The 13,382-nt window shown below is 33.1% G+C and overlaps 2 protein-coding genes across 3 annotated transcripts in view; one reads left to right on the forward strand and one right to left on the reverse strand.

Annotated features, from left to right (window-relative positions):
• Mocs2B (Molybdenum cofactor synthesis 2B) overlaps positions 1 to 13,382 on the reverse strand; it is a 35,574-nt gene that overhangs the window by 8,037 nt on the left and 14,155 nt on the right. For both annotated transcript variants that reach the window (XM_029309540.2, XM_029309539.2), the window contains exons 6-7: positions 9,972 to 10,022; positions 9,751 to 9,832 (exon numbers count right to left, since the gene is read on the reverse strand). In XM_029309540.2, the coding sequence (XP_029165373.1) occupies positions 9,761 to 9,832; positions 9,972 to 10,022 (123 nt within the window). In that variant the 3' untranslated portion in view covers positions 9,751 to 9,760. The remainder of the gene's footprint in view (positions 1 to 9,750; positions 9,833 to 9,971; positions 10,023 to 13,382) is intronic.
• LOC146723719 (uncharacterized) lies at positions 2,306 to 5,083 on the forward strand. Its single transcript, XM_085481299.1, is given in 1 exon segment — positions 2,306 to 5,083. A coding segment is annotated over 1 exon segment (2,448 nt). The 5' UTR covers positions 2,306 to 2,509; the 3' UTR covers positions 4,958 to 5,083.

The following is a 13,382-nucleotide window of genomic DNA, read 5'->3' on the forward strand; positions in this document are numbered from 1 at the left end:
TACAAATTCGAAATGTGAGTCTCAATTAATCGGCGCTTATTTTCAAAACGCGCTGTTAATGCTTTCCACGCAACCGAGAAGTTATCCGCGGTGACTTTAATACCTGATATCGCATCGCGAGCTGAGCCTGTTAAACTTGACACTAAAAAATGCATGCGACTGAAGTTCGATAATTCGCGATTGTCTATAATAAGCGATTGAAACCGATCGCGAAAAGTCTCCCACTCCTCAATCTTACCGGTGAATGGCGGCAATTTGATGGGAGGAAGATGTTTGACCGATAATGACGCAGAGTCTGTATGCGCGAACGAAGCGTTGAAAGAGGTTTCACGACTTACGACTGGAACCAGCTCCTCCAAGCACTCGTTCATGTAGTCCATAGCTGCCTGATAGAGGTCCTCGTGGAAGGCGAAGGTCTCCTTTTTGAAGTAGTGAATTTAAACTTGCTTCTCGTCAGGAACAAGCTGCAGCAGTGTCGCGTCATTGCGTACACATTGTGTCCACGTGTCTTGTAAGCTCGTCATTCGCGAGCGAATTTTGGCGGCCGTCAGATTTGACCGACCGATCTTCTTAAAATTGTCGAGAGCTCGAGCAACTGAATAGCAAGCAGTTTGTTGATTTGCGAGAGCTTCTTCCATTTTGACACTGAATTTAATCAACTGAGGTTTCAACGACACTGAATTTAATCAAATTAGTCTTTTACGAACCGAGCTGTCACTCTCTTTGAATGCACTGATAGCGTTTGATGATGTCCGATTTTGAATGTACTTGCAATGTCACTGCGTTTTTTACTTGAGTTTTTCACTTTTCAATACGTCACCAATCTCAAATCCGGCTCGAAGGACCAAATGTTGGGAACGCGCGGCTTGAACCGTGGTCCGACGCGAAGCTGCGACGAACGAGCATGCTCGGCCTTTTTAGGGCCGCGTCTCGCGCGCCGCCTCTCAAATCCTTCACCCGTTTTTTTTTTTTTTATTGGAAAGAAATCATAGGAATCTCATGAGAGATGTGATGGATGGACAATAGGATAATTGTTGAGTGGACTGTATCTTAATAGGGTGATCGCGCACCCATGTGTGCGCTGAGATTGATGATTTACGTAGGAAGCCGAATTGAAAAGAAGTCTTGAAGTTGATGAACAAAAACAGATCAATTTATTATTTCACATGTCAGAAAGTCACCTGGACTTGACACAAACAAATCAAAGAAAAAAGAACAAAAACTCGATATGAGAATCGAAAGCGTTTGCTGTACACGTTTCGAAGCTCGCGATCACAAAAGAAAAAACTGTTTGTTCGATATCGACACCAATGTTTTTTGTCGCAAGAGAAAACAATGTCTTATTTGAAAGTCACGATCGCGAATCGTACAACAACAAATTTGTCCTCTTGTGGACGACCGTTATAATTTATCGAACACGCGCACATATGATTTGACGCGACTTAATAATTGTCTTCAATTATGTGACATTCAATCCTCCAGCAGGATCCGAATATTCGTAATGTTCGATCACGTGCATTTATATGCAATTAACTATCACACAGAATCCTCCAGAAAGATTCGAATATTCGCAGGAGTCGATCACGTGTACGCAGCGTGCACAATACGACGGCGAGTTCGTCGCGATGGCGTACTACGACAATTGTGAGAGAGAGCGCGGGAGAGAGAGAGAGAGAGAGAGAGAGAGAGAGAGAGAGAGAGAGAGAGAGAGAGAGAACGAGCGAGAGAGAGAATGCACGACATGCATTCACCGATACGCGAATATCGCAGTGAATCCTCCAGCAGGATCCGAATACTCGTAATGTTCGATCACGTGCACGTAGCATGCACGAGACAATGGCGAATTCGTCGCGAGAACGTGTATGTTGCGTCGCGAACGAGATCCGATTACCCGTTAACTCTTCACTCTCGATATGTCACACAATACCGCGCAAATCTGTTCGTATTTGTCGCGATAATACATTCACGCACTTATTACACCGTAACGCGAATTCTTTGGTCTGACTTGCGACCAACGCCGGCTCTCTCTCCGCGACGACTGTCTCCGACGGAATGCTACCCTCATCGATCACACTATCGACCGCCTGATCGCGAGGGGTACACGCGGAACGCGCTAATTGGCCGAAAATTTGCTTCCGCGGCGCTTCCCGCGGTGCGTGCCGCGAGGTGCTGCCGTGTTAGGCCCGCGGCAATTGCTTTTACCTAAATTCTCGACTGATCCGTGAATTTTCGTTCGATCCAGCGCGGCAAATTTTTCTCAATCCTAAACAATAATGAAAATAAGAAAAGAAAAAGTATGCAAATGGAACAAGTGCTTTATTTACAAGAAGAACAAAGTATAAAGAATATTGTATCAACATCTACTACATCATCTACGTCTACTGTTGTTAATGAAAATGTAATAGACGAGCATCCAGAATCACAAACTTTTGAACAACGAACAAATTCATTGCGATGCTATCAGCCACGACATTTAGATTTTAATTCTTCCATAGAAAATGAAGATATAATGGAATGGATGCACATTGAGCCATCTATGCATCAAAGAGTTCTTACGCCTCCTCCGTCTAATAATAATAATAATAATAATAATAACAATACAAATATAATAGAATCGGCGCATCTTGAGCCATCAATGCATGAAAGAGTTCTGTTTCCTCCGTGCAATAATACAAGAAGTACTAAAAATAGTACAGAAACAAATACAAAAAATGAAATAATACATAAGTTATGTGCAAAAGTTAAATATCTAAAATCTGAAAATATACGATTGCGAAGACAAGTAAGATATCTGAAATATCGTTTACGTCATATTCCACAAAAACGTAAAACGTCAAAAAAAGATAAACAAAAGAAAATAATATTAAACAAATTGGTAAACGAACAAGATCTAAATCCTGTTGCGAAGGCGATGATAAATTTGCAACTGCATAAACGCAATGCAGCATATACAGAAGAAGAGAAAAATCTGTCAAGACAACTATATTATTATTCACCTGCTGCTTTCTGCCGCTTAAGAAAAGCAGGTTGCAATTTTCCAGGGCAACGAACTATTAGAAGATGGCTGGAAGAATATGACGTACGGCCAGGATTTTGTGATTTTATTTTTCAAAAATTAAAGGAAAAGATTTCTTATTTACCAGTAGAGGAAAGAGTGTGTGCCTTAAAATGGGACGAAATGGCCATAAAACCTTATGAAAAATATTCGCAAAAATTAGATGAAATAGAAGGTCTTGTCGATCTTGGTCCTCTAGGAAGAAAATCAGAAAGATCTAAATGCGTATTTGTCTTTTGCCTAGACAGTTTAAATGCGCGTCACCCATGGCGACAGCCTTTAGCATATTTCCTTCCGGGAAAATGCATGAAAGCAGAAGAAATAATAATATTATTAAAAGAATGTTTAGACAGATTGAGTACAACGGGTGCTGATGTGCAACTTTTAACATGTGATCAAGGCACATGTAATCAAAGTGCGTATAGTGAACTCGGTATTGATGCACAGAGGCCATGTTTTATACATAATGGAAAAAAATATAACGCATCTTTTGATTTTCCTCATCTGGTAAAAAGATTGGCAAGTTTTCTTAGAACGCACAAAAACATTTATTGTGATGGAAAAATAATCGCATCGTATTCAGATTTTGAAATGACTTGGTATATTGACAATGCCACAAAAGGAGGCTCAAATTTATTATCCCATATAACAGAAGCACATATTCGTCCAAATAATTTCGAAGCGATGAATGTTAAAAGAGCTTTTCAATTATTTAGTCACACATTTGCAGCTGCAATAAGAACAGCTGGTAATGCAAAAGAATTAAATACGAGTACGTGGGAAGCTACAGCTGACTTTGCAACACGCTTAAATAATATTATTGATGCTTGTAACAGTTACAGCCTTAATATTACATTTGGCGGAAAACGACCATTATCCTTCAGAAATTCAGATATTGAAAATCTGTTAACAGATTCTATCGAATGGTGCTCAAGATGGTCAAAATCGGCGGAAAATCTAGTTCAAATTCTTTGTTTCAAAGGTTTTCCATTAACTATACGAGCTATTCTTGCAACTTATAAAAAACTTGCAAATCAATACGAAGGATTTGAACTTGCGACAGGATTGTGTAATCAGGATTCTGTCGAACATTTGTTTTCTAAATTGAGACAACGCGGAGGTTTTAATCCAAATCCAACCGCAAGAATGATCCGATTATCTATCAGACATATACTTTCCACAGGATATATTTAGACTAGCGACAAGGGCAATGTTCAATGTACAGAAAGTGTAACTCTTATTAATCGACCAAGTCGACTTGTTAAGACAATAGAAAATGTCATGAATACGAGCAATGCGACTGTAGAATATATTGAACATGAAAGTGAATTGCTTGACGAAGATGTTAGAATTCTTCTCGAAGAATATAATATCGAACAAATTGATAATATAAATCCGATTGATAGCAATTACAATGAAAATGCCATTGCATTTTTTGCCGGATTTGTGGCACGGCGAAGTATTGCTAAAAGTAACTGTGACGATTGCCGCAACGCAATGATGAAAACACCAATGGATGAACCTGCAGCAAATGAAAAATATATAGAATTTCGTGAATATCCAAATACAGATGAAGATGCTCCAACAGTAACAAAATTAGTACGACCAACAACTCTATACACAAATATTACTAAAACGCAATTAATGGCGTTTAATTGTACATGGCAAAGCCATTGGTCATCCACACAGATGCTTGAAAAAATAGTGATGGAATGTGTACATGCAACGAATCAAATTCATCCAGATTGGTTAGATAAAAATAACGAATGTTATAATCATCGGATGCAAGCATTAAAATACATGATTACTGTAAAAATATATTCCCGTACGAGATATAACAATCGTACTGCCAAAGTAGCTAGTGCATCATACAAAAAAGTTAAGAGGTTTATAAATAAATAAAAGTATATATAAGAAAAGTAAAAAATAAAGGATACTAAATGTAAGATCATCTTGAGCACTATTATATTAATTACAAATAAGAAAAAAATGATATGAAGAAAGAAAAACCACAAAGGTCTAAAATAATATCATTATTAATAATCCATTAAAAAAAAAAATATTTAAGAATTTTATATAAAATTTATTTAATAAATTTTATAAATATTTTATACATTTATTTATTAAATATTTCATATTTATATCTATTTTATATTATTTTATTATTAATTAATAGTAATTAATATTAATATATACATCTTATATTATTTTATATATATATAATAATATATAAATATTTATTAATTTTAATATTTAAAAAAATTAAGGTAAGGAATAGAAAAAACATAAAATAACGTGGAACGTAGTAAAAATTATCTAGAAAAAGAATTATTTTTTAATATGAGTATTTTCTATAAAATAATATAATTTCTTTATTTTGTAATTTTGAAAAAAATTTCTTCATTTTTTTATTGTTATATATATCTTGCATAATTTTGTCATTGAAAAGAAATATTTATACTGTGTATCATGAAATTACATTCATTAAAATATGTTTGCAAATCATGTTACATTTAGTAATGAGTATTATTTTCCTGTAATGAGAAAAATAAGCATGAATTTTTCAATTTCTTAGAAGATTGCAATCACAGTTGAAACAAATTACATAAATCGTTAACTAGCAGGTTTAATCACGGACTAAATAAAATATTTTTATGCAAACATGCTAAGAAATTGTAAAATCATGTATTTTCTGATTACTAATGACATATAACACGAGATATATATAATAATAAAATTTTAAGAAAGTACAGTAACACGGTACAATAAATGAAATCTATCGTATATGTATTTGTTGGCATACGGTATTCTAATATAATCATAGAAGATACATATGAATACCGTTAATAATATAGTATACAGTAAGTGATTTTGACAAATCACTTACAATAATAAGACGCCTTAACAGAAATAGATAACAAAAGACATCAAAATATATAACTGATTCTTTTAGTTATAGAAAATCTATATTATATGTAGATTTCCCGTGATAAGACCTGTTAGTTTGAGCGATTTATGTAATTATTTCAACTGTGATTGCAATCTTTACGTCATGCATATCTAAATGCCAACTAAAATACATATACACATATGTACCTAAATCTTTAATTACAATATATTATTAATTTTTTTAAACATGCATTCCACGTTAACATAATAAATATGATTAAATACAAATTATTTAACAATATCTTTTTTCACAAAATATATGTTTTATAATAATGAATACTTTTAATTACAGCTTTTTTTTTAGAGCGGAGGGTTTTTTAGTGGGTGAGAGTCCCACATACCCCCGTCGGACGGCCGATGGGAAATGCATAATGCATTTTTCCCTTCCTACAAAAAAAAAAAACTGATATATACAGGATTCCGAAATTCGCGAGTCAAAATAGTATAGCAAAAAAGTTCTTTAAAATAAATTAAAAAGTTTAAGCTATTTCTTATTCTAAACAATAAAATTTTTGAGGTAAAAAAATTTTAAATTGGCCAATTATAGATTACGATTTAATGGACACTTGAAGTGCGTAAAGTGCATGGTCACTACCCAAACAGCACACATATCCTAAAAACGTTCAGAGAACATCCTGAGGATGTTCGAATGTCCTCTGGATATCCTCTGAATATCTTTCGGATGTTGTGCTATTAGGATATAACATAATCGACTCACGGATAGGCGTCCGTTTAATCGTATTCTGTAATTGGCCAATTTTAAATCTTTTTACCTCAAAAAATACTGTTTGGAATGAAAAATGGTAAAAATTTTTTTAATTTACTTTTTCGAGAAACTTTCTTTTTATGGTACTTTAATTCGCAAAATTCGGGACACCTTATATATATATATATATATATATATATATATATATATATATATATATATATATATATACATTTTTGTACACGTGGTATATATGTATTAAATAAAAAATATTAATATACATATATTATATTATATAACAATTTTTGTATAATTTAAAGTTCAAAGTATATTTAATTATTCATTTAAATTTATTTAAATATATATTATTAGAAATTTTTTTTATGATAAATTATTTTCCATAAGTTTTATTTTTTTTATTATTTTTATTTTATAATATTATGTTAATTTTTTGTTATTTTTATACAAATATATTTATTTTATTTTCAATATTTATTTTCTTATTTTTTATATTTTTTGTGCAATCAATTTAATTTTCAGGGATGTTATTTTTGTAAATGAATATAAAATTATTGAAAATATTTTATAAATACAATTGATTTATTATTTCTTATTTTTTATTCATTTATAATTCTGATTTATTAAAAAAAAAAAAAAAAAAAAACATATGATCTTGAACTCTGATCTTCGTCGTATTCTGGTCTATCAATTGTGGATGTAGCACGGACATGAACTAAATTTGGCTCTTTTACCGACATCGAAAGTGGATGTGGCCATGTAGTTCCAGACGCTCGTAAAATGGATGTACGTGACGCTAGTGAGCAGCCTAGAAAAAGCGTTTGACGAAAAACGGCGGCGTGGCCTCTCTCATTCTTCTCTCTGCCGGCGGTATTAAATCTATCAATTATTATTTAAACCCACTTCTCTCGTTTTAAATTTGTTTACTCGTATTTGACATTTTACGGATTTTTAATTGTTTATAACTTTTAAACTAAGAGTGTGCAAACGAAAATTCGACCTGTTTCGAAATGTGCAAACGAAAATCTTTCGATTAATGCCATTTTGAACCCAATTCTCGCGTTTTAAACTTGTTTACTCGTATTTGACATTTTACGGATTTTTAATTGTTTATAACTTTTAAACTAAGAGTGTGCAAACGAAAATTCGACCTGTTTCGAAATGTGCAAACAAAAATCTTTCGATTAATGCCATTTTGAATCCAATTCTCGTGTTTTAAACTTGTTTACTCGTATTTGACATTTTACGGATTTTTAATTGTTTATAACTTTTAAACTAAGAGTGTGCAAACGAAAATTCGACCTATTTCGAAATGTGCAAACGAAAATCTTTCGATTAATGCCATTTTGAATCAAATTCTCGCGTTTTAAACTTGTTTACTCATATTTGACATTTTACGGATTTTTAATTGTTTATAACTTTTAAACTAAGGGTGTGCAAACAAAAATTTGACTTGTTTCGAAATGTGCAAACGAAAATCTATTGATTAAGTTATTTTGGATCAAATTTGCTCATATTGGGGGGGCTATTGTGAAATTGGCCCCCCCAAAATTGTTTTGGTTATAACTTTTTTATTAGAGGTGTGCAAACGAAAATTCGAAATGTGCATACATGTGCAAACAATGTGTAATCGAATGAGCTATAGAAAGTTAATTTTTTTTAATGTTGGGGGGCCAGCTTCACACGGGTTTCGTCGTTACCGATATACCGGGCTATAATTTGTCACAAAAGCCACTAAATACTATATTCTCCGCAGACAAAATAAAGCCGTGGATCAGGGCGCCTGAGCCTGAAGTGAAAGACGATACCGAACGCAACAACCTGTCGGAATAGCAACTCACCTCATTAAAATATAAGAAAACACGAAATAGGGCAAACAGATAAGAACAGGAAAAAAAAATCCTTTCTGAGCGTTAGAAATAAGTTATTGTCAACATTTAGAATAAATGCGTTAGTTTTTAAGTTAATCATATAGATTTGAAAAAAAAAAGAATATATAGTTCGAGGACGAACTAATTGTCAGAATGGCCGAAACTGTAGCAGAATAAGGTCGATAAGTAGATCTACAGTAATTACAAAAATCGCCGTAAGGAAAGCGAGAGCGTTCGAGTAGGGGATGAGTACGCAAATTGGAGAATTCGAAGGAGTATGGTTGTAGCGCGCAGAGAAAGTAGGCGTAGTATTTCAAAGTACTCAAGTAATGAAAAGATTAACGAGTGCAAACTATTGTGAGGCATAGGAACGCTAGTGAAGGTGCTGGGTGTTTGATACAAGCGAGCGTGCTTCGTGTGGGTGTCGAAATCCGCAAAAAAAGAAGTGTATCGAAAAACGGAGCACAACCGGCGAGCGTGTCGGAGCTGTTAGACAAGGGGCGTGCGTGCCTTCTGGAATAATTTCTCGTATAATAAACTTGCTTCCACTACTGTTAAATAAAAGTGTTGTGCAATATCCTGTGGGAGTGTCCTGTAAAACATTTCTTTCCCCCATTGGTATCCTACACTTTTATTATAAAGTCAAACTTTACATCGTAATATCTCTGTATATATAATACGTAGAGCAAAAGTAAAGACAGTTTTCTAATACAATTTAAACCCAAGCTATCGATTAAGTCTATCGAGAATACGATCAGTTCAATCCTTCTATGAGATCTGATAATATAAGATGCTGTCAAAAGTCCGACTCGCGTAAAGATACACGGAAGTACCTCACCACGATTTTGTGACTTGTCACGAGACACTACCGTGTCTCTTGATATTTTATTTTGATATATTTTTGACAAAAAATATGAAAAATCTCATAATATAATAATTTTTTGATAAACTTACCTTAATAACTTTTGCATAGAATAATGAAATAAATTGATTACAAGAAAAACATAGTTATTTAAAAAAGATAAAAATTTTAGTTACTTAAACATTGAAAATGTTATATTCAAGTGCAAGAAAAAGTATTATGAGAAAAACTAATATAATTCTTGCAATTTATTTTTAGAAATTTAATTTAAAAAAATTGTTATACATACTTAATAATTTTTATTTCGTCTTCTTAGCACATTTGTCTTCTAGTTCATATAATTTAAAATCAAGTTCTGCCATAGAATACGTCTAAAATGTTTACCAATATCATATTATATATAAAAACCAATATAATATAATTAAAGACGACAAATAGCAACTCAAAACACTATATAACTTATTATATGTATAAGATATACATATGTAGAAAATATTTAACAACACTTACTCTTTTTTGGAAACATGAACTACTCTTTAAGTTAGGGATATCCTCTGTTAGCTATAACAATTTAAAATCACATGTTACAATTATGGTATAATCAAAATTACTCAAAAAACAATTTTAATTAATAATTATTTTTTATAACATTTGATATATGCAAAATATATTTTCTTTTTATTGTCAGTCTTGTACATATATAGGGTGTCTTAAAAACTGGGAAGTATTGCAATGGAAAATAATTTAATTTGGAAAATATTGCAAAAAAAGTTCATATAAACATATGTCCGATATGGCCTTGTTTTCAAGTTATAGCCTAATATATTTTTCAATAAAATTAAGATAATTAAGGTTACAGCAAGTGCTCAAAATGACTACCTCTAACTTGAAAAAAGGCTTCAACACGTCTTATCATAGTGTCTGACTTTATCCAAAATTCCGGGAATTTCTCGAATTTCTATTGAAAAGAGAGTTTTCAAAAACTTGAAAACGAGGTCATATCAGACATATTTATATAAACTTTTTCTCTTATTTTTGTGTCTTAAATCCTCCACTGCAATACTTCCAATTTTTTAGGATACACCCTGTATATATTAAATATAAAAAAGTCTCTTCTGAAGACCTCCGTGAACTTGGCTCCTCGATTTTAATTTTTTCAATTTATTTTCTTTTTAATCGTTTGTAAGTCGTTGTAGATGATTGTTAGATTAATAAAAACGTTTGTTAGATCAGTCCTTCAAAAAATAAAAATTAAAAGTAGCCGTAAAGTTAGCCCCTACAAAATTAATTTTTGTTAAATTTACTTTATTAAGGGTTTATTCGATGTGAAGTTGTTCGTTGATCATGAATATGCTAATTTGAACGTTTGTTAGATCGTCGTTTCTTCAATTAAGACTAAAAACCACATTTAGTGATTTTCACGGAAATTGACCAACAAAAGATTTAGCATCGATTGACTCTTTGCAAGATTAAAATAATTATAAGCAGGGGGTTTAAGTTCACGGTTATTTCCACAGAAAATTACTAAATGTGGTTTTTAGTATTTATTGAAGAAACAACGATCTAAGAAACGTTCTAATTAGCATTTTCGTAACTAAGAAACGATTCCGCGTTGATTGACTCCCTGCAAAACTAAAATAATTGATAAATATAAATTTAACATATATAAGATAGGCAATAAGAGCCAAATCGCGGATGACAGTGCGTTATTCTAAACGAAACTAAATTTTTTCGTTAGAATTAAATACCTGTGCACAAGGCACCAAATTTTTACTTGGACACGGCCAAGATATAAAATTGGAATAATCTCTACAAGAGATTTTTAATTCCATGTATCCCCTATTCCCCCTAAAGAAATAAAGTGCGAGAGAAAAATATAGATCCGAAAGTCGCAGAATCGGGAATCGAACCCGAGACCTTTCGCTTGCCGGGCGACTGCTCTTCCAACTGAGCTATTCAGATCCTTTCGATTCTATACTTTTCTCTGTTATATATATTAATGTTGGTAAATAAACGCCTTTAAGCCAGCGTGTATAAATTAAGAGTTTAACTAGGCTCTGTAATATATAAATATAAATTTAACATATATAAGATAGGCAATAAGAGCCAAATCGCGGATGACAGTGCGTTATTCTAAACGAAACTAAATTTTTTCGTTAGAATTAAATACCTGTGCACAAGGCACCAAATTTTTACTTGGACACGGCCAAGATATAAAATTGGAATAATCTCTACAAGAGATTTTTAATTCCATGTATCCCCTATTCCCCCTAAAGAAATAAAGTGCGAGAGAAAAATATAGATCCGAAAGTCGCAGAATCGGGAATCGAACCCGAGACCTTTCGCTTGCCGGGCGACTGCTCTTCCAACTGAGCTATTCAGATCCTTTCGATTCTATACTTTTCTCTGTTATATATATTAATGTTGGTAAATAAACGCCTTTAAGCCAGCGTGTATAAATTAAGAGTTTAACTAGGCTCTGTAATATATAAATATAAATTTAACATATATAAGATAGGCAATAAGAGCCAAATCGCGGATGACAGTGCGTTATTCTAAACGAAACTAAATTTTTTCGTTAGAATTAAATACCTGTGCACAAGGCACCAAATTTTTACTTGGACACGGCCAAGATATAAAATTGGAATAATCTCTACAAGAGATTTTTAATTCCATGTATCCCCTATTCCCCCTAAAGAAATAAAGTGCGAGAGAAAAATATAGATCCGAAAGTCGCAGAATCGGGAATCGAACCCGAGACCTTTCGCTTGCCGGGCGACTGCTCTTCCAACTGAGCTATTCAGATCCTTTCGATTCTATACTTTTCTCTGTTATATATATTAATGTTGGTAAATAAACGCCTTTAAGCCAGCGTGTATAAATTAAGAGTTTAACTAGGCTCTGTAATATATAAATATAAATTTAACATATATAAGATAGGCAATAAGAGCCAAATCGCGGATGACAGTGCGTTATTCTAAACGAAACTAAATTTTTTCGTTAGAATTAAATACCTGTGCACAAGGCACCAAATTTTTACTTGGACACGGCCAAGATATAAAATTGGAATAATCTCTACAAGAGATTTTTAATTCCATGTATCCCCTATTCCCCCTAAAGAAATAAAGTGCGAGAGAAAAATATAGATCCGAAAGTCGCAGAATCGGGAATCGAACCCGAGAACGCGACTTTCCCGATTATTTACCGGCGTTTATTTACCAACATTAATATATATAACAGAGAAAAGTATAGAATCGAAAGGATCTGAATAGCTCAGTTGGAAGAGCAGTCGCCCGGCAAGCGAAAGGTCTCGGGTTCGATTCCCGATTCTGCGACTTTCGGATCTATATTTTTCTCTCGCACTTTATTTCTTTAGGGGGAATAGGGGATACATGGAATTAAAAATCTCTTGTAGAGATTATTCCAATTTTATATCTTGGCCGTGTCCAAGTAAAAATTTGGTGCCTTGTGCACAGGTATTTAATTCTAACGAAAAAATTTAGTTTCGTTTAGAATAACGCACTGTCATCCGCGATTTGGCTCTTATTGCCTATCTTATATATGTTAAATTTATATTTATATATTACAGAGCCTAGTTAAACTCTTAATTTATACACGCTGGCTTAAAGGCGTTTATTTACCAACATTAATATATATAACAGAGAAAAGTATAGAATCGAAAGGATCTGAATAGCTCAGTTGGAAGAGCAGTCGCCCGGCAAGCGAAAGGTCTCGGGTTCGATTCCCGATTCTGCGACTTTCGGATCTATATTTTTCTCTCGCACTTTATTTCTTTAGGGGGAATAGGGGATACATGGAATTAAAAATCTCTTGTAGAGATTATTCCAATTTTATATCTTGGCCGTGTCCAAGTAAAAATTTGGTGCCTTGTGCACAGGTATTTAATTCTAACGAAAAAAT

The sequence above is a fragment of the Nylanderia fulva genome, unplaced genomic scaffold, assembly GCF_048542155.1.
Source record: "Nylanderia fulva isolate GAGA-0341 unplaced genomic scaffold, ASM4854215v1 Scaffold172, whole genome shotgun sequence".
Lineage (NCBI taxonomy): Eukaryota > Metazoa > Arthropoda > Insecta > Hymenoptera > Formicidae > Nylanderia > Nylanderia fulva.